The sequence below is a fragment of the Cucurbita moschata genome, unplaced genomic scaffold, assembly GCF_002738365.1.
Source record: "Cucurbita moschata cultivar Rifu unplaced genomic scaffold, Cmos_1.0 Cmo_Scf00013, whole genome shotgun sequence".
NCBI lineage: Eukaryota > Viridiplantae > Streptophyta > Magnoliopsida > Cucurbitales > Cucurbitaceae > Cucurbita > Cucurbita moschata.
Genome location: NW_019268529.1, coordinates 1,562,490 through 1,582,960, shown reverse-complemented (window position 1 = coordinate 1,582,960; position 20,471 = coordinate 1,562,490). Strand labels below are relative to the sequence as shown.

General features: G+C 36.5%; 3 protein-coding genes and 1 long non-coding RNA gene across 6 annotated transcripts in view; 3 read left to right on the top strand and 1 right to left on the bottom strand.

The window, feature by feature from the left end:
- The window catches only part of LOC111451186 (patatin-like protein 2), a 4,245-nt gene extending 1,321 nt beyond the window's left edge, over positions 1 to 2,924 (top strand). The window contains exons 3-6 of one of the 2 annotated variants that reach the window (XM_023091508.1): positions 644 to 830; positions 916 to 1,077; positions 1,948 to 2,253; positions 2,498 to 2,924. In XM_023091508.1, the coding sequence (XP_022947276.1) occupies positions 644 to 830; positions 916 to 1,077; positions 1,948 to 2,253; positions 2,498 to 2,722 (880 nt within the window). In that variant the 3' untranslated portion in view covers positions 2,723 to 2,924. Of the gene's footprint in view, positions 1 to 610; positions 831 to 915; positions 1,078 to 1,947; positions 2,254 to 2,497 lie in introns of both variants that reach the window. The other variant, XM_023091507.1, reaches the window with a different exon arrangement.
- Positions 2,925 to 7,401: 4,477 nt separating this feature from the next.
- LOC111451188 (LOB domain-containing protein 36-like) lies at positions 7,402 to 8,313 on the top strand. Its single transcript, XM_023091511.1, has one exon. The coding sequence runs from the start codon at positions 7,402 to 7,404 to the stop codon at positions 8,311 to 8,313; it is 912 nt and encodes a 303-aa protein (XP_022947279.1).
- A 2,718-nt stretch (positions 8,314 to 11,031) lies between these two features.
- LOC111451189 lies at positions 11,032 to 12,396 on the top strand. The gene is made up of 3 exons (XR_002711942.1): positions 11,032 to 11,185; positions 11,289 to 11,362; positions 12,208 to 12,396. It is a non-coding gene; the product is annotated as an uncharacterized LOC111451189 (long non-coding RNA).
- Positions 12,397 to 12,872: 476 nt separating this feature from the next.
- LOC111451187 (upstream activation factor subunit UAF30-like) lies at positions 12,873 to 19,360 on the bottom strand. 2 transcript variants are annotated; one of them, XM_023091509.1, is made up of 6 exons: positions 18,843 to 19,360; positions 18,018 to 18,132; positions 17,737 to 17,911; positions 17,286 to 17,372; positions 14,760 to 14,935; positions 12,873 to 13,360 (listed from the first exon to the last, which is right to left on the bottom strand). In XM_023091509.1, exons 1-6 carry the CDS (start codon positions 19,157 to 19,159, stop codon positions 13,235 to 13,237), a joined length of 996 nt encoding a protein of 331 aa, XP_022947277.1. In that variant the 5' UTR covers positions 19,160 to 19,360; the 3' UTR covers positions 12,873 to 13,234. The 2 variants fall into 2 exon arrangements, with proteins under 2 accessions (XP_022947277.1, XP_022947278.1); XM_023091510.1 differs by having other exon boundaries at positions 14,760 to 14,937; positions 17,291 to 17,372.
- Between the last annotated feature and the right edge of the window lie 1,111 nt (positions 19,361 to 20,471).

Below are 20,471 nucleotides of genomic sequence, written 5' to 3'. Positions count from 1 at the left end.
AAAAAAAAAAAAAAAAAAAAAAAAAAAAAAAAAAAAAAAAATTATATATATATATATATAAAAGCAAAGATTAGTTTCTTGAATCTTAGTTTTAAATAATATTATTGTGTAATGGTTTCTTAATTTTCAAAAAAAAAAAACATTTTCAAAACTATATGGATACGATAGCGTACGAAAAATGTTATCGTAGACTTTTTATAGTTGTTTTTTTGGATATAATAGCATACGCAAAATGCTATCGTAGACTTTTTATAACGTTTTTCGTCCGTCGCGTAAGTAAAGAGAAATGAATTGAATAGAAAAAAGTTCGACAATTTTTGTTTTTTAATTTGTCAAACAACATTACAACTTTCTTTGAAAAATATATTTTAAAGTTATATAAGTTAACGGGTTGTACTGCGTTTTTTATATTCCACCTTTGTTGTAGAGGAGAATGAAACACGCTTTATAAGGCTGTGTAAATCTTTCTGTAGCAGACCCATTTTAAAGCTTTGAGGAGAAACTCGAAAAGGAAAACTCAAAGAGAATAATATCTGCTAGCCGTGTTATTTTTAATTGAAATTTTTTAAGTTCTAAATTTTTTTTTTTTTTTTTTATCGAATTTGGAAAGGTCTTTACTAACAGATAGATGTTCGGGAATCAGTCACTTCTTAAGCCAGGTGACCAATTTTTTTGGGAAAGTTAGTGGACCAAGATACGATGGAAAGTACTTAAGGTCTCTCACCAATCGCCTTCTTGGAGATCGCACTCTCAATCAAACCTTGGCAAACATTGTCATTCCTGCTTTTGATATCAAGCTTCTTCAACCCGTTATTTTTACTACAAATGATGTATAAACCCTTACCACTTCCTTTTTTCTTGGTTCTTTTTTCATTCCCAAGTTTCTTCCATTCAATTCTTGGTATGAATTTGTAGGCAAGGACGAGCGAGTTAAAGAACCCTCGATTAGCTGATGTTTGTATAAGCACTTCCGCAGCTCCAACGTTCTTACCCGCACACTATTTCGAGACAAGGGATGCTAATGGTGGCATTCGTGCATTTAATCTCGTTGATGGTGGGGTTGCAGCCAACAATCCAGTAAGACGGGTTTTTTTACCCTACTTTCTACTCATATTTTCAGAAATTAACGAACTAATAAACTTGAGTGAGTAGAACAAGTTACTAACTTTTATATAGTAATTTTAAGATAATTTTAAGTCGACTTACCTATATATTTAGGTTACTAGAATTGTCAGTAAACTTATTAGAACAAGTTAAGTTACTAACTTATACAGTAACTTTAAGAGAATTGTTAGTAAACTTAGTAGAACAAGTTAACTTAATTACTTAGTAGAACAAGTTACTAACTTATAGAGTAACTTAACTACTTAGTAAAACAAGTTACTAACTTATATATATATGTATAGTAATTTTAGAAGAATTGTCAGTAGACTTACCCAAACAAGTTACTAATTAAGAGAATTAACAGTCGACTTAGTAAAATAAGTTATTAACTTATATATAGTAAGTTTAGCAGAATGGTTTGTTAAGAACAAGTTACTAACTTTAACTTTTAGTCGGTAGGGTAGACGTAGTAGAACAAATTACTAACTTATAGTAGAATGGTTAGTAGCCTTAGTAGAACAAGTTACTAACATAACTCTAAAGTGAACATAGTAGAGTAAGTTAGTGACTAATGGAGCAAATAAATACTAATGAGATATGTGCTAATTTCACAACAACATAGACATAAAATAATTGAAAAGTTAAATGTTTAAGATTACTTTGTTTTTAAAGCTCTATTCGTTTGAGTTGTTACTTTTTTTTCTTTTACCTGTTTTGACATATTTTGATTGTGGGACAGATCTGTAAAATTGATATTCTTGTTACTTTTTTCCTTTTACCTGTTTTGACATATTTTGATTGTGGGACAGATCCAGTAAAATTGATATTTTCGTAACATTGCAGACACTTGCCGCCATCTCTCACATTACAAAAGAGATAAGCGTGTTGAGAAATCAAGATTACATAGACATAGACCCAATGGATACAAGGAGGATGTTGGTTCTATCATTAGGAACAGGCGCACCCAAAAACGACGAGAGGTTCAGCGCAGCCAAAGCAGCCAAATGGGGCATCCTCAATTGGATCTTAGATGATGGAGCAACTCCTATCATTGACATCTTTGGCCATGCAAGTGCCGACATGGTTGACTATCATGTTTCTACGCTGTTTCAATCATTAAATACTACAGAAAATTATCTCCGGATTCAGGTACGTATCGAAGATTATGGGGAGGGAGTCCCATATTGATCATGAGTTTATAACAGGTTTATAAGTAAATCCATGATCAAAGTAAAGCTAGGATTGTTTATGCTCAAATTGCACAATATCATACCATTGTGGAGAGTCGTGATTTCTACATATACAAAATGAAATACTTATTCAATTTTTTTTAAAAAAAATTTATTTCAACGCCATTGAACTAATGTAAATGTGGGGGTGGGAACTTGAGCAGGATGACACATTGACGGGCGATGTAGCCTCGGTCGATATTGCAACGAATGAGAATTTACAAAATCTGGTGAGGACGGGACAGGCTCTACTGAATAACAACGTTTCAAGGGTGAATTTAGAGACGGGAAAATTTGAAGCAGTTGAAGGAGAAGGTACCAACCAAGATGCACTTGCTCGTTTTGCCCGCTTACTTTGTGAAGAAAGAAACCTGAGACTAGGAGAGTAAGCACTTGGGATCCTTCATATGGGTATCTACTGCGAGTGCTGTGCTTTACCCTTTGTGTGTGTGTGCCTCACGAGTGTTTTCATTTCAAATAATAATAATAATTGTTTTGTTCCTTCTTGTGTTTGTGTATATGTTGTAAATGTAGAGTGAAAATAAGTGAGTGAAGCATTTTATACTATGAATGAATATGTTCTAATAATCACAAACTCTTTACTTTAATTTGGATTTTATCCATTTAACTATTTTTCTTGGTTCTTCAATTCTGTATTTTTCCAAGGTCCAATTAACAAGAAGAATATGTATCTTCAATCCTTAGCTTTTGAATTATTTGAATAATAATTTCAAATAAAATCTTATAGGTTGAATGACTGGAATGACCTCTATGGATTACGACCTCATATATATGTAGGAGATGTGTACAATGGATTACGACCCCTCTCAATTTGGACGATCAATAGAGCCATCTGGCTTTTGTTTGAGTTTGAAAACCCATTTGCAATCAATAAGGTTAAGACCAGCACGAGGAGGAACTAAGTGTCATGCATTATTGATCATTCACTGTTTGACACTAGAGGGAATGTTCCATAGCAGTAATATGTGAAGTAGGTTTAGAGGCAGAAGACCGAACCACAAAATATATTACTGTTCCATCTGTATGCACCTTGGTTTGCTTGATATTCTGCTACAATTGAGTACCATACGGATGAGCAGTAGTTGCAGGATCCACAATTGAGGGGACAGTCATACTAGCCGTTGCAAGGGGAGCAGTTGGTGCTAAGTATTGGGTCGACCAGCGGTCGAGGACTCGACCAAGCGTTGCGCACTTCGAGGCGAGCCAGGAGACTGTTCCCCAGGATTAGAGCCCAGAGAATCTAGGTGGGGCCCAGGCAATGCGAGAATAACATCTATTGGCGGAGGATCCGAGGCCCCAATCATTAGCGAAAGAACCGATGCTGATTCGCTTGGCAACGACGCAGAGGATTGCGGCGGCAATCTCGAAGGTTATGTGGGCACCAAATTTTCTACATCCAAAGAGTCGGTTGGCACAAATATATGCATATGATCATGCTCCAAATTAGTACTGTTGTTACCCAGATGCAAGGTGCGCAAATCAGGGGCATTATGCGTCAGTTGCAAGGTTGGGGAAGAACTGGGTGGGGCTCTCTTGAACCGAAAAATATTCTCATCAAATATGACGTCTCTAGAAATATAGACACGACCAGAATCGGTGTTAAGACACTTATACCCTTTATGTAAAGAACTGTAGTCTAGAAAGACACATTCCTTGGATCGAAAAGAGAGCTTGTTACAAGGGCGAAGACGAGGCCAACAAGCACACCCAAAAACTTTTAATAAGGAGTAATTTGGTGGGGGTATGAAAAAGATGCTCTAAGGGGCATTTGTAATCGATAACACGAGTAAGAAGATGATTGATGAGATATGTGGCGGTAAGAAATGCGTCATCCCAAAATTTAATAGTTACATTAGCATGAGCTAGAAGGGCTAAGCCAGTGTCAATAATATGACAGTGCTTATATTCAGCAGACCCATTTTGTTGATGAGTGTGAGGGCACGAAACACGATGAGCAATTCCAAGGGAATGAAAAAATGTGATGAATTTTCTAAGTCATCCCAAAATTTAATAGTTACATTAGCATGAGCTAGAAGGGCTAAGCCAGTTTAAACAATATGACAGTGCTTGCATTCAGCAGACCCATTTTGTTGATGCGTGTGAGGGCACGAAACAAAATTTACTGAAATCATCAATGAATCTGATATAATATTTAAAGCCCCCAACAAATGGAAAGAACATCAGAAAAAATCAATTTCAAAGGTGACGAAGACTGTGAAAAGAACTAGTGTATGGTAACTGATGACTTTTTGCTGGCTGACACGTATTACACACTGGCAAAAGTGACTCACTAGCACATGAAATATTATTGAGATGCCAAATTGACTTCACTACTTGAGATGAAGAATGTTCCAGACGTGCATGTCATTGGGCATGTCTAGTAGATCTGCTCACTAAGGCGTGCTTAAGATCATTGACATCAGATGATTTGATGAGATAGAGACCAGACTCACACCTCCCGTCCAGAAGACTTTTCCTCGACCGTCAATCTTTAATAGAAAAATGTCAAGGATGGTATTCAAAGAATCTGTCATTATCACGGAAAAATTGACGAATAGAAGAAAATGTTTGAAAATTTCAAGCACATGCAAAATATTACGCAATGCAAGAGGACGAGCAGCAGTATTAATTATATAATGACCAATATGCAAAATCTGTAAACCTGCTCCATTGTCGACTTGAACTTATTCACCTCCATCATAGCGTTCACGCACAGCGAGATGATCCAAGTCACTGGTGATATGATCAGTGACGTCTGTATCGCCACTGTACCAATTTGGATCAAACTTGTAGGAGGAAGTAACTGCTAGTGTCGCAGAAGGAGGTTCATCTTGATAGGACTCATCCATCTTATACCCTATACTAACCTATATGTTACTAAATGGAAATGCAATGAACCTATACTAACCTAGTCTACTAAAATTAAATGTGAATCTATCCTAAACATGCGTCACAATCTCGAGAATCTCGATGCCACCGTCAGCCTTACAAGAGTTACCTAAAAAATATAGTAACACGTGGCTTGAGTATTTTAAGAAATACTCCGTAAGCGACCCCTTATCATGGTTATAATGCAAGGATATACATATGCATGCATGGGACCTATCATGTTTTCCTACCGCGACTATCCTAACTTGCAACTTGGATGTGTAATTAATTTCCAACATACGGTCCACACGTGCGAGTATGGACCCACCAGTCAGTTCACACACCTCCTGGGCTGCTTTCTAGTCTGATGAGAATACTCTCGGAGCGATGCCGGACACCCGAGACAAGAGTTCCAATCTTTTTACCAAATATTTTTATATTCATGCATGCTACACTTCTTTTTCAAATGGGACATGAGCTACGTAGTCAAGACGAGAGTGTAAACTAGTGGTGGAACTGTAAGAGTCGAGATAGACTTAAAAAATCACATTTTGAGAATGATTTTCACCGTTTCTTCCTATGTTGAAATGTATGCATCTAAATAATTAAAATTATCGAGTCATTTTAAATTCTACTCGAAAAAGTAGGAGTTTAGAGATTTTTTTTTGTAAAAAATGGTTATTTGAATCTTTTAATTTAATTTAATTTAATTTATTTTAATTTTGAAAAGAAAAGGAGAAAATGAGAAGGGGGCAGAAAGAATAATAGTAAGGAAGGGAAGAAAATAAGGAGAGGAGAGAGGAGAGAGAGTGAGAGGCAAAAGGGATGTTACAATAAATGGAATGAATAACTCTGCACGCAATTGCTCACCAACACTGTCACCCCTACTTCTGTGGGTCCCACTTTCCCGATATTTTCGACCGTTCTTTGAGATCTACTTTCTTTTCTGGGTAAGGTTAGATATGTAATACTTTTTTTTAGACGATTCACACACGATTGCACGAACCCACTAAGCAGGATCATATACGTTTCCCTAGGCCTGACTATGGGCTACCACGCGCTCATGTTGCCGAACACTAACAGAAGAAAAAGAGCGGCTACTATATCATGGTGTATGCGTTTGTACTAAACATTATAAGGAGATATCTTATGCTCGAACATACATCAAACATGAGGTCTCATAGTTCAAAAGTGTAGTACATGGTTATGATGCACATCATACTTTTATTATTTCATGACATAACTTCCCTATGAACATGCATATGTATACATGACATTATCATACATCGCTCAAAGAGGCCTCATAGACATAATATGAACATGGTGCATTCACATACGTGACATAACATACTAGAAATACATGCATCATCATATAATGCTCATATCATGACTACATCTAAAATCATTCAACCAAACCCAAAAACGTAAAGCTGGAAATATCCTACTCCTCGAAATTTAACTGTACCCATGGAGTTCCAATTAACTAACCGAAACTTTGTTCCAATTATTTAAAATCAACAAAATGGTAGCTTACTAACCTCAAAACCCTCTCAATGGCATCAAAAGTGATTCCAAGAGGATCCAAAAGATAAGATAGAGTCCAAAACAATAAAAGTGGATCAAAACAATTAGTCGACTACGTTGAGCCAAGCCAAAGCTAGAGGGAGGGCAAGTCAAGTTGTCGAGTCGGGTTAAGGGCATGCGCGCACGTCGTGGTCTAGATCAAGTCCGGTTGCTAGCTATTGAATATTAAATTTTAAATATGTATCTCATGTTTATTAATTTCTTTTAAAAATGATTAAAAAAAAAAAGTAAGATTTTTGTGGATATTGGAGGATGGGAGACTTATTCTAATTTCTCAAAAATTTAACTAAATTTATAACTTAATCTGAAAAATAAATAACAAAGATGGGATTTATACGGTGGAGAAAAAAAGATTTGAATAAAATTAAGATAAATAAGTAAGATTAGTAGCTAATTTTGAGGAGAAAGGGGGGAGGGGTAATTTGGGAATTAAATAAAATATAAGTGTGTGTGTGAAACTCCAAGATGGGATCCACCGCCCTTCTCTACCCTTCCAACCCCTTGAGGTGAATTTTCTGGTCCTTTTTTTTGATTTGATTTGATTTGATTTTAGTTTTTGAATAATGCATTTTGTTTGTTGATTGAAAGCAAGGCAATGTCATCGTCGAACTCCCCCTGCGCAGCCTGCAAATTCCTCCGCCGAAAATGCACGCAAGAGTGCGTATTCGCCCCCTATTTCCCACCCGATCAGCCCCAGAAATTCGCCAATGTGCACAAGGTATTCGGTGCAAGCAACGTGACAAAGCTATTGAACGAATTGAACGCCACACAGCGCGAGGACGCAGTGAACTCATTAGCCTACGAGGCAGAGTTTCGTTTGCGTGACCCTGTGTACGGATGTGTCGGCCTTATTTCAGTCCTACAACACAAGCTGAAACAAATGCAAACAGATCTCTATAACGCCAAAAAGGAGCTCTCTACTTACATTGGCTCTCAAGCTATGCTCCCAATTCTTCAGCCGCCCATTGCCGGAAACCACCCTTCCTCCTCCTCCTCCTCCGCCTCCGCCGCCGCTCTCCTTCCGTACAACATGTTCCCCATGCTTGGAATCCCCAATTCCGCGCCCGCTCCCTCATCATCCCACCAGATGCTCATTCGTGACACGCCTCAACAGCCCCAGACCCAGACCCAGACCCAGAATCAGAATCAGTTGTTTGAGGCGCAGCAATTGGCGGCGGCGGTGGCTGCTAGAGAACAGCAGGAGATGTTTAGGGCTTATGAGCAGAAACAAAACCAAACACAAACCCAACATCATTCGCAACGCCAACAGGAGCTGATGAGGTTCGATGGGTTCGACCCGGCTGGGAACCAAATCAATTCCTCTGGGTCTAATTTAACATTGGGGACGTTTGTTGATAATAGCTACCAAATTGAAGCGCAACCGCTTCAGGTGCAGCTGTTTCTTCAGCCCCAACAGACATTGGTTGAGCAACACCCACAAACACAACACAAGCCTGAACCCACCGCGGAGGATGGTAGGAACATGAACATGGGCCCATCGTGCTAATTTTTTTGTTTTGTTTTGTTTTGTTTTGTTTTTGAATCTCAAGTTAATTTTATTTTTCTCTCTCTCTAGGTATTGATTTTATGAGCATTTGATTAATGAGATATGGTTGTTTGATTGGTGACAATGATGATGATTAAGACAATTCTTTGATTTTAATTTTAAAAATGGGATCCAATTTGATGTGTAATTCATAATATTAACTATAATTGGAATGCATTTTCTAATTTGTAAGAGAGATTTCCGTTTGTATTACTAAATTAAACCCTTTATTCCCCCTTCTTTCTCTCTAAAACAACCTTAAATTTTGTGTTTTTTTGATATATGTAATGTAATGTGATTGTACCATATTGCCCTCCATTCAATGTAAATTTAATTCACTCAATAAACTACCCACCAACTAACTTTTTACGTGTAATGTTTTTCCTTGGTAATTTATGTTATATGTTTGGTATGATGAAGAGCTAGCATTATATTGGGATGAGAATGAGAATGAGAATGAAAATGAAAGCATTAACTATAAAAGGGGATTAGAGGGTTTCATTTGGCATCAAGAATATGAGTTAAGGATCACCCGAACTCAATTTATAAGCGATTCGTTTTTTAGTTTTAGGATCTCGATTTTCTTCAAAAGTTAGGAGCTACACTCCACAGATTGAGTCCAAATCACTTCACTTTCTACATGTTGGGCTCAAGGGGTGAACGTGACTCAATTCAAGTTTTTGATATTCATATTTGGGAAGGAGGGGGGAATTCAATTAGGGGATTCCATGCAAATTTGGCCCACAAGATACATCCCATTCGGTTTCTAGGAGTTCAACGAGCAAATTTGTAGAAGATCTTTTTAGTTTAGTGGTGATAAAATAGAACTTTTTCATTGAGGAATCGAGAGCCAAGGAGGTCTAGAACCCTCTATCCAATAAGAAGGACGTGAAGGTTGACCAGAAATTAGTGACCCTTGATTCCTAAATTGAAACATCACACAGAATCGTCACTTCAAAGCTATCTTGTGAGCTTAAGGGGAAGGAAATGCGGGTTTTTGTTAAAAGGACTCGAAGGCTACTAAGAATCACTTAGAATTAGACTAGAACCTTAAGATAAGTATTAAAAAAAAAAAAAAAGTAAAAATTGAAGAATTAGGACAAGAACTAGGAGTTAGAGATATATACGATACGTTTTGCTTGAAAAATATAATCGTTAAAATTAACCCGTTAAATAACCTCCCGTGTACATGAAATTTTAATGGATGACCTAATTTTAATGGGTAAAATGACTGACCCATACTATGTCCAAATATTGATTCATTGTCTAAATCAACTTCCAAGTGACTTGAAAATTTACATGGTAGGCCTATTTATAAAGATATAAATGACCACGCAGGGTTTCAAAGCATTTGAAACTTGTTTAGAGCATAAACCATGATTCAGATGGAAAATAACGAAAATGCCCCCATGAACCTTTTATGACCATTCATTGTTTTTATGAGCTCTATATGAAATAATACTATTATGTTTGACACTTATTCATGATATTGAGAAAGACTTATTTATGAAATTATGATAGGTTTACATGTTATGACCTATATGCTTTCATTAGGGTTTATGAATCTCATTTTACAACTTTCGTCTAGGTCGTGCCTTAAGTCTTAAGAAGGACTCTTAAAGCTAGAATCTCATTAGGACACTACAGTTAGTGCACTTTATATGTTGGCCCTAATCAGTACGTTTTTAATAGATCTTGCATCTTAGGATCGTGAGAGATCAGAGGTTTAGACCCATGTGTATCTAGAGTTTGGTTTAGCTCGATGAGCTAACCCTGAATGTCCTAAAATAAGAAATGAGATTGAAACCACCTCGATGCCCCTAAGAACCTAGTAAACCTCCATGATATCTAATCATGATTAAGATAGCTTAACAAAACTCCAAAGTCACTTGGGTTACTATTGAGTGTAGGGTCGGGACAAGACTAGCACCTCGATCCCATTAAACCAGTCTCAGAGAGAGACTAAGGACTACATGGGTAGTTAATTCATGGCAAGAATTCCTATTAAGTGTAGAAACGAATCAACGCTAACGCCGCGACTTTGTAAACCAATCTCGGAGAGAGACTAGGGACTATACGGGTAGTTGTCCAGTTGAGAACCTCTACTGTGTGTAGAAACAGGTCGAGGCTCGTAAACCCACCTTGACAGGGGTCAGGGGACTACATAAGTAGAGAACATGAAGAACCACTACTCTGTGTAGAATAAACTCACCTTGAGAGGGGGTGAGAGACTACATAAGTAGATAGGGTCACTATGGTGTGTAGAAACGAGGGATGACTCGTAAACCCACCTTGATAGAGGACGAGGGACTACACAAGTAGACAACATAAAGAGACACTACTATGTGTAAGTCCACCTTGATAGGGGACAGGAGACTACATGAGTAGATTGCTTACGGAGTATATTTTTATACTCAACCCTTCCCTTTTCCTTTTCGTGTGTAAGATGTCGGTCAAGGTGGTGGAGTGTTCGAGAGCTACACGGTCACAGAGATATTTATATATATATAAATTTATATATGAAATATGAAAAGACAGAAATATGAAGGGGCAGAAAAATGAAAAGGCAGTGGGTAGGTTTGCCACCTACCCAAAATCTTCTCTTTAAATCTTGTCGGTAAAAGGCCAATAAATCGAGGGAGGGGGGTTGAACCAAGCTGTTTTTGAAATAAGAAGGAAAAAGAAAAGGGAACATGGGTAAGAGTCGAAGAAGCTGAAGAAGGAAAGGAAAGTCGCTGGAAAGAAGGAGCTGATCGTTGGATTTAACGAACCGTTGGACCCGACCCGACCCAATTAGCAGATTCTGATCCACTACCCAAAACCAGACTCGAAGGTATGCATGACCCTCGTTCAGAGGCCAATGCTCGTAAATTTGGACTATTTTTAACTCGAATCCTATTCAACTTCTATAGTTTTGATATATTTTCTCAATGTAGGACCCAATTGTAGATCTTTGAACGAATTGGAAATTTGTTGAAGACCCGAAACAAGCTCGAAAAGTCTACAACAAGTAAGTAACCGCATGGAGCAAGTTCTAAGAAATGCTTGTAGGAGTCGATTTGGAGTATAGGCAAATGATCTAGTATTATACTTAGGAGTTTGGTTAACATTAGTTTCATTTATGGTACTTCGATATCGTGAGTGTTTATACCTTGATTATAGTTAGGGTTATATAGCTTCCGCATGCATTATTGTGAATTTCTCTGATAGGCGTTTGGGTTTATGTGTTTCCTAGGAAGTCGAGATAGATTGTTATTTCTTGATTTGCATGATAAATACGATGTGAGCCTTGATACTTTGTTCTGTTTTGTTTTGGGGTGTGGATAGCCCATTATTGCCCATGTGTGAATTGGACTATTTTACTATGTGCTAGATAGTGTGAATTATGAATTTCGTAGATTATGGGTTACCGTCTTTTAGTTGTCACCTATTGTAGATATGGGTGGCCTTAGTAAGTATCATACTGTAGTACCACGTCAGGGGTGCCTAGTGGGGAGACCCATGACCTTTTACTGATCTAAACCCGACCGGGATGTAAAAAAGGTAGTTTACTGACCCAGCCTGGCGGGGCATAGTGACGGGTAGTTACTGATTCTCAGGAACAAGTAGTTAAGGCCAGACACCATCAGGGAAAAATCCACTGATTTAAGTTCAGTAGATAGTTAGGTATGGAAGAAAATCCATATCAATGAAAATCCATGGGGTCTTCTTTTGAGACCATAGTAGTCTTTGCTAGAGATAGATTCGAGCATATAGCCAAAGTTTCCGTGAATAGGATTAAGTTCGATAAGAGCCTACAAATAGGTTGCTTACTAAGTATTTTTATACTCATCCCACGTTGTTGCTATTTTTCAGGTGCTAAGTAGACCAATGTCGGTGGCGGGAATGTGTGGAGCCGTGCGGTTACCGTGGAGACCCTTAGATCGAGTCCTCTTTGTCCATGTCGTTTTAATGTCATTTTGATGTTTATTTTGGGAAAACTTATGCTATTTTGTAACTGTTTTTCTTTTGTTGTGTTTCCGCGAATCCCGTTATGTTTTGGAACTATTTAGATTTCTAATGCTTTTCAGTAACATTAATTTTATTGTGTCTCCCATTTTTTTATCCTAGAATCCACGTAGCGATTCGTGATTCGATGCGTCGGAGAACGGTCGTTACATGTTCATTCCAAAGCATCAATCCATTTTTATATTCGAATCTCTCCTATTTCATTTTATAATTGTATCTCAAACTCTTTTTCTCCTTTGTAATAAATTTGAACACCACCGCTAGTAATTAGATTTTAATTTTAGTGTTTTGTTTGTTTTTATTTCATTTAAATTTTTATCAAATCTTCCTCGTATTTTAGCCTCGAATCCGAGTTTTGAAACCTCATGTCATGACAACGCTAAAACTAGAAAAGAGGCGGACGTGGCCTTTGTGAATAACATCTAGCTACCACATATCCTTAAATTGGTGAGAGTTTGGACAACTCCAATACCCTTAAATTGTGAATCATACTTAAATGAATATTCCAAGTATAGAAGAAAAAGCAATGACTGAATAATTACAAAACAAATGTTGACAAACATGTGGAAATTTTTCATATTTGCACGAACTAATGCTCACATTTTCTTCTATAATTAACTAAAGCTGCTGCTTGAAAGCTAAGAGAAAGTATAGAAGATTAGACATGGTTAGTCCATTCGATTCTGAAGAGAGGATTCTGTAACACAGCACCCACCAACGTTCAGGAACATATACCAGGTCAGTAAAGCCCATTTTCCATTGCCTTGTTGGTGAATCCCAGAGAATTACACAGAAAGAAGAGGCGACTAAAGCTTTATCTCAACCAAAATTCCAGATTCTCTTGCATCAACGAAGACGACGTGGGAGAAACTCACTATTTCGTCTTTTTTACAAAATGAGTGGCCAACAGTTTCGACACAGTGAAGCCGTTAAACGAATCGACATCAAACAGTTCTTTAAGCTTCTCATCACAGATTATTCTCCTTTTGTCAGAAGGATCCTGAATGAACAATAAGAAAAAGATTCAGATGTTAAGTGATGCATCATCAAAACAACAAAATTTCCATGTTCACTAACAACAATTGTTTTGCCGCGTTCATTTAAGCACTCAAAGCTTTGTGGAACATGATCAATTAGTAAAAATGTTCAATTTAACTGTACTTTTTGGGTATGGAATGGAATATCAGTAAAATTAAGACAAATAGGCAGACAACTTTTTGAAATTTTCAAGTTTCAATCAACAACATGGCGTCAACAAAGTATATAGTCAGATATTCAAGATCCAAAAGTTCAAACTTTTGAATTAGAGTACATTTAATTATTTAACATATAACAAGGCAACATAACGACATCACAAAGCACAAAGCACAAAGTTAGCCAGCCAGCCAGTGAAGCCTCCCCACATCACCTGATGCAATGAAATACCTAAAAGGCTATATATCTAGAGACTGCCCTACTCAAAGACCATAAATATCAAATTCAAATAAGGAAAGATTCCTCAGCCAAGTATTGCCTATGACGTTATGATGACTACTAATACAAGTCCATGCAAAAGTACGAGAGAGAAAGTAGGGAGCAGAAGAGAGAAAGGGACAAATCTTATGAGCTCCAAGCCTACAATTGGTCTACTCTCTCTAGCCTGTTGTGATCACGATTTTTATTCATTCGAATTGGAACAACTTCTTGAAAGTTCCCTTAAGGAGGAGTGTTCCTCTTGTAACTTTTCATTCAACTATTAGAACTCTCCAAGTTCCAGTAATATGGAATTTTCATTCATAAAATGAAAAGGAACAAGAATAATTGAAATAATAATAATAATCTTTATAACTGGAAGTCCAAAAACTAGAACATTATTCCACTATAATAAGTTGCGTTTCTATAAGCTCAAGCCATACTCAAAAGAAACAAGCAAAAAAGGGAGAAAAAACTGTCCGAAGATCGAGAGCTCAGGCATGTAAAACGATTTCACCAGAGAGAATCCGCATATTCTAAAAAGTTTTTAAAAATAGATACAATTATATATAACAAATACATAGGAAACGGAAAATATAACTACATAGCTTGAAAACTATTTCTAGGTAAGAACAATAAATTTTTGTGACAAATCACATTGGTTTGGAGCGATAATGCATCATAAAAGAATGTGCAAGTCAAATGCAATAAGAAGCAACCAAGTTGATCACCGAAGTGAAAGCACCAGCCATGGATGATAGATGTATAGAGGCATATGATTTGAAGGCCTACAGAAATATTAAAATCAAGCATGTCCAAACTCTTGTCTTCAAAGACTCGCATTTTTGTTTCTAATTTCTCAAATAAGATACTAGCCGGTTATCCCTCAATTGATAAGAGCATTTAGTGTTGCTATACTATCAAAGAATCTTTGCGAAGGCCAATACCTGAAGATTGTTTTGCTTCATGTAATCCCACATTCTTTTCACTACTTCAGAGCGAGACAATGCATTCTCTCCTGTACCAAGAAATGTCACCAGAGCATCTGAAAGTTGAAGAGGAGCAAGGAAACCAGATTTTCCTTTCTTTTGCCGCTTCACCTCTCTCTCAGAGTCATCAGAATCTAGAAAAAAGAACGTTTATTAGATATTAGTAGAACCTTCATTTAGCTGTAAACTGGAAAAAGAATAATGTAAAGTTTACATCTTTTATATTTCATTCGGAAACAATTATGTTGGATAATTTACTAAAGGAGAATGTCCTTTCCCAATTGATGATGAGGTCAAGATCTAATCATGTCATCTACATGAATTTGGATGCCAAAACTTCTTTTTCTAATCATGTCATCTAAATGTTGTTTACCAAGCTATATCTTGGTGTAAGCTGTCTAATATTTTTACTTCCTATAGTTATACCTCCCTCGATGCAAATTGGGAAGGTCTTTTGTAAACATCATGGATTATACATCCCTCTTGTAAATTTCACTCATCAATGAAATTGTCTCTTATCAAAAAAAAAAAAAATTGCAAAAAAAGCATCTCATTAGTACTTATTCATATAGCAGGTGCAAACAAAACTTCCTTTTTTTGTTGTTGATAACTAAGGGTAACTGGATTACAATGTTTTGGTTAATATAGTGTAATTGCTCAATTTCTTTGTCCCTTTCCATTACTTGGAGGAGAGTAAAGTAGATGGATCACCATTTGTTGGGATCAAGATACCTTGCCTTAAAATTTGGTTTTCAGACTAAACCCACAGGATGAGGAAATGCCCTATTCCAGGTGGCTGGATCTTTGTGCAGAAGTCAGAACCTGCAGATTGTCCACAAGGAAAGAGAAAATGCTTGGCAGTTTGAAAAAAGGTTGGAAAATTTTCCAGGAAGTCCCTTCTCTACCCTGCTAGATCCTATTCAGCAAATTCTAGAAACATGACTATATGCATTTCGGAAAAGGAAAATTAACTAGGCTAAAATATCAAAATATCAAAGTCCTACTATGACCTTTTTTTAAGAAAGGTTTAAGCACAAATGAAGCATACAAGCATTCATTCTTTCTCTATCCCGAAAATGGTATAAATTTGTAAAAAGAATGGAATATTAACCATATGTTTTGACATAGTTCTCTTGATCCTTCAAGTATACTCTCAATTAAATCTTTGTCACATCATTTGATATCCTCAAGTCCGTTGGAGGAGCTTTATAAGGCCTTCTGGAAGTCCAAATTGGGAAGTTATTAAGGAGGATCTCGAGCAAATGTTTAGGGAGTTTTAAGAAAAAGGTATCCTGGACAGTTCTTCGATTGAAAATTTTGTGTGCCTCATTCCCAAGAAAGATCAAGCAAATAAGGTCAAGACTTTAGGCCCATCAACCGAGTGACTAGTGCATATAAGATAATAGCGAAGGTGTTAGCCAATCGATTGAAAAGAGTTCTCCATTTGACAATATTAGTGACTTAGAGCGCTTTTATTGCAAGAAGACAACGTCATTATCAAGCTCTAATAGCTAAGGAAGCTATTGAAGATTATAAAGGTCGAAAAGAGGGAGGAGTCTATTTTAAAATGATTTTGTAAAGGCCCATGACCATGTAGATTGGAACTTTCTAGACTAGGTCTTGGGCAAGAAAGGATTTGAGAATAAGTGGAGATCTTGGATCTGAAGTTGTACTAGATCGGTTAAGCATTCCATCCTCATGAATGATAGGCCTAAGGGGTGAATTCAGGCCTCAAGAAGTCTCAGGCACGGAAACCCCCTTTCTCCCTTCCTCTTTTTGTTGGTGGTGAATATTCTCCTCAGGCTTGTTTCTAGAACTATCGGGCACAACGAGTATCTAAACCTACTGCCAAGCATATATCCAAAAACACTAAAAACAAAAAATAAAATTTTTATTTTCATCGAATCTCTTATTTTCAAATTTTTATTCTCGGATAACCAACCAAAGGCACCCTTAAAATGTCCTTAAAAAAGGTAAATACTTCGATTTGGCTAGTGTACTTGGAAGGGCCAAATTTAGCTTAAGGATTGCAAGGTGCCCCTATCTGGAAACTTATCCAAGATGGTGATGCTTAGGCAAGAAATCAGAAGAAGCTCTAAATCAGTTTTCTTTTTTTTCTTTTTTTTTTTCTTTTTTTTTATCTTACAGCAGTAACATCTGGGATATAGCATTTGGCCTTGGTTTTTCATGGATATTATGGATTAATGAGCAACATTTTGGGATATATGATTCCAAAGAAAACAATGGATCTTCAAAGATAAAGGAAGAGAGATCCTAATTGATTAAACTTTATGCGGCTTCTTGGTATTATCTGAATAATTCAGATTTTATCCTACTAACATCACTAAATTTTAATGAGGTGCATTTGAATAATGATTTTAGAATCTTATTTTTGGGTACTTAGTTACAGTTATTCCTACTGGAGGTCTCTTGCCATGAACAGTAATAAAATTTCAAATAAAAATAACTAATTTGTTTATCTACCTTCTTCTTTTCCTTGCTTCCGCCGCTTCTTCTTTTGTGGCTTCTCCTTTTGCTGCTTTTCCTTCTGACTCGATTTGGCTGGAGTAACTGTATCCAGGTAAAAGAAATGTTATTAAAAAAAATATATCAATAAGGTTTGTAGCTCAGTTTCATCAGAATAAAGTTCAGGGTTTTGCAGTGGCAAGTATTACCCTAAAGTAAGATGCATGCAGACAAAAACTTTATTTCATATAAAATAAGCGTCCTAGTACCCATTGGGATTAATATATATATAAGAAAATCCAAGAATCAAAATTGAAATAGCACTTAAGGTTCCATAGAAGCCAGATTGACATCAAGAATTAGTTTAACGAAATGGCTTTAGTTAACAATTAAAAGCAACGGTAAGTTCAAACATCTGAGGGAACAGTAGCATAATATTAGCAACAAAAGTGAAGCTATAAAAACACACCGTCATTTGATTCCAACGGCCAAATATGCTTTGATAGAGCTTTATTCATTTGAAACATGTCGATGGAATTAACACCAAAGAGTGCTTTAAATGGTTCATCACAGAGAATATTTCTCCTATTACTGGGGTCTTGCAAATTCTTCTCTCTAATGTGGTTCCATAGTTGCTTCACAACCTGAAACAATGATAGCAATCACTGTATTAGAAGGAAATGACATGATCGTCAATGGTATATTGAGAAGATTGAGAAAAAAAGGTGAAAAATTACTCTCAAGATGTACCTCAGTCCTTGCCATTTCAGGAACTCCTATAAATTCCTGTAGTTGTGGGGAGAGGCTACATAGCTTGCTAAAACCACCCCCTCTTTTCTTCACCTCTTTACCAAGCTCGTTAGAACTGCATTACAAAGAGCAATAATTTAATCATCAAAGATGGTCACAAATAGAAATTTCGATGGCCTACTTATTCTCTTACAAAACATATAAACATTTCATTTATATATGAAAAGTTCCCACTTAAAACTCCCTTTAGAATGGGACTAGAAAGCCGAATACTAAGAAAACAGAAGCTAAAGCTAATAACACCATCTAATCAGAGAATTACAACAACAAACAAGAATTAATATCAAGAATTGAATAATACTTGCACATGTCAATGAAAAGGGCACCTATGAAGCTCTGCGGTACTTAAATATTTCAAGTTTTTTCTCCCAAAAAACTCATTTGTTCTTAAATAATGGCTGATTCTTTTGTTGTTAAACTGAGAATGCTGAATTCGTCGAGTAGAAGAAAAAAACCAAATTCTAACATTAAAGTAAAGAATCGACAGAGAACGAAAAGAAAGTACAATTTACAATGGTTCGATAATGGTTATGAATTATAAATGCGAATATGCAAGAAGGCGTAATCACAATTGCGGGTATAAGCTCCGGTGTTGAATTCCACAATCTTGCCACTAGTTTCAGTATGAAAAGGAATCAATTCATGGTGTTTACACATTACTCCCAAGAGAGAAACCGTACATTAGAGTTATTTACCAAACAAAATCCAACACTGAACTGAAAGCCGTTGTACTTACAATCGCAAAATTCCATCAATCACACTCACCCCGTTTTACTCTTTCTGTCGTCGTCGTTGTAGTTATCTCCGTCTCCACTATCTCCATCCTCCTCTTCCATCTTCGAATTATCATCTCCATCCTCCTGGTCGACTTCGCAGTCGCCGCCATCTTCTTCATCGACTCTCTGGTGCTCAGTGTGGAGGAACAAGTCGACCTGTTCCCTAATAAACTGCTTCTTATCGGACAAATCAATGGAAAAATCCTCCTCGAGCTTCCGGCGGACGATAGCAGTGGTAGTGGTATTGAGGTCGGAATTCCGAAGCAACTCCCGGAGCCGGCTGATGAGCTCCGAGTCGGAAACCATTGTTGGAAGCCACAATCTGAATGGAATAAGAGGAAAAGGCAGAGATTGAAAGAGAAAAAAATGGAGTAGGAGGAAGAGGTGGTGGTGGTGGTGGCGGAGATGAGCGCAGAGCCTCCGCTGGGTGTGGCTTTTGGTTACAATGCAAGAGGAAAAAGACTTGGGGCGAAGAAACAGATGGAGATTGGGGGAGGAAGAAGGAAAAAGGCATGGAAATTAATTAATTAATGGTTTATAGGCTATTAATTTATAGATGTTAGGGGTGTGCATGGTACCCAAAAGTTTAAATTTGAAAAAATAATAATAATAATAATAATAAATAAATAAAATAAATTTAAAATAACCATTTAGTATAAAATCTAAAAAGTTCGTGAATAAACCTGACCTAACCCATCAATCTATAAAATTTACCGCATATGTTAAGGGGTGTACATGGTCAATAAATAAATAAAACATATTCAAAATACAAAGTGAAAAAACCTAAAAATAATATAAAATCTAAAAAGATAAATAAAACAAATTCAAAATATAAAGTGAATAAACCTAAAAATGGGATAAAATCCAAAAAGTTCAAAATAAGAGTGAATAAATCTGACCCAACCATCGATCTATAAAATTTACCGAGGGTGTAATGGTAGGAGTTCAAAATAAGTGAATAAACCTGACCCAACCCATCAATCTATAAAATTTACAGCATATGTTAGGGGTGTACATGGTCTGGGTTGGGGTCAGGAGGATTTTTTTTTACCCAAGTGAATAAACCTTAAAAATAGTATAAAATCCCGAAAATTCAAAATAAGTGAATAAACCTATCCAATCCTCAAAGTTTAAAATAAGTGAATAAACTTACCCACCCTATCCATCTATAATTATCTACCAAAAAAAAACACCCAAGTCTTCCTGGAAAGGCCTCAGTACCACTCTGGCAAACTCATTAGTACAAAAAAAATTCTTAATATATTTTATATATTTTTGTTTGGCTCGGGTCAACTTGAAGGTTTTACCCATGAACCCAAAACCAAACCGATTCAGTTTGGGTTCAGAGAAGATGGACCCAACTCTACTCGAAATGCTAATCCAACTCAACCCAATCCGATTGGATTGGTCCGAGTTGTCGGGTTAAATGTACACCCCTAGCATATGTAAAGGATATTTTTTAATTAATTCCTTAATCCGTTTATAATTTTCATGTTTTATTGATTTGAGTTTTAAGTAATTAAAGTTTAAGGATGTAACTATCCTAAATTTTCTACTTTAACTTAAGATTGCTATTGTATACCAATGCGGAAATAATTTAATTGAAACTTTATAATAA

Bases quoted from the DNA above. Each gene is read 5' to 3' on its own strand.
- LOC111451187 (XM_023091509.1), bottom strand. From the start codon at position 19,159: ATGGTTTCCGACTCGGAGCTCATCAGCCGGCTCCGGGAGTTGCTTCGG. The intron at 18,133-18,842 runs GTGAGTGTGATT...TTTGTAATGCAG, and splicing joins GACAGAAAGAGTAAAACGGG to TTCTAACGAGCTTGGTAAAG. The intron at 17,373-17,736 runs GTGTGTTTTTAT...ACCTGGATACAG, and splicing joins GCCGTTGGAATCAAATGACG to TTACTCCAGCCAAATCGAGT.
- LOC111451188 (XM_023091511.1), top strand. From the start codon at position 7,402: ATGTCATCGTCGAACTCCCCCTGCGCAGCCTGCAAATTCCTCCGCCGA.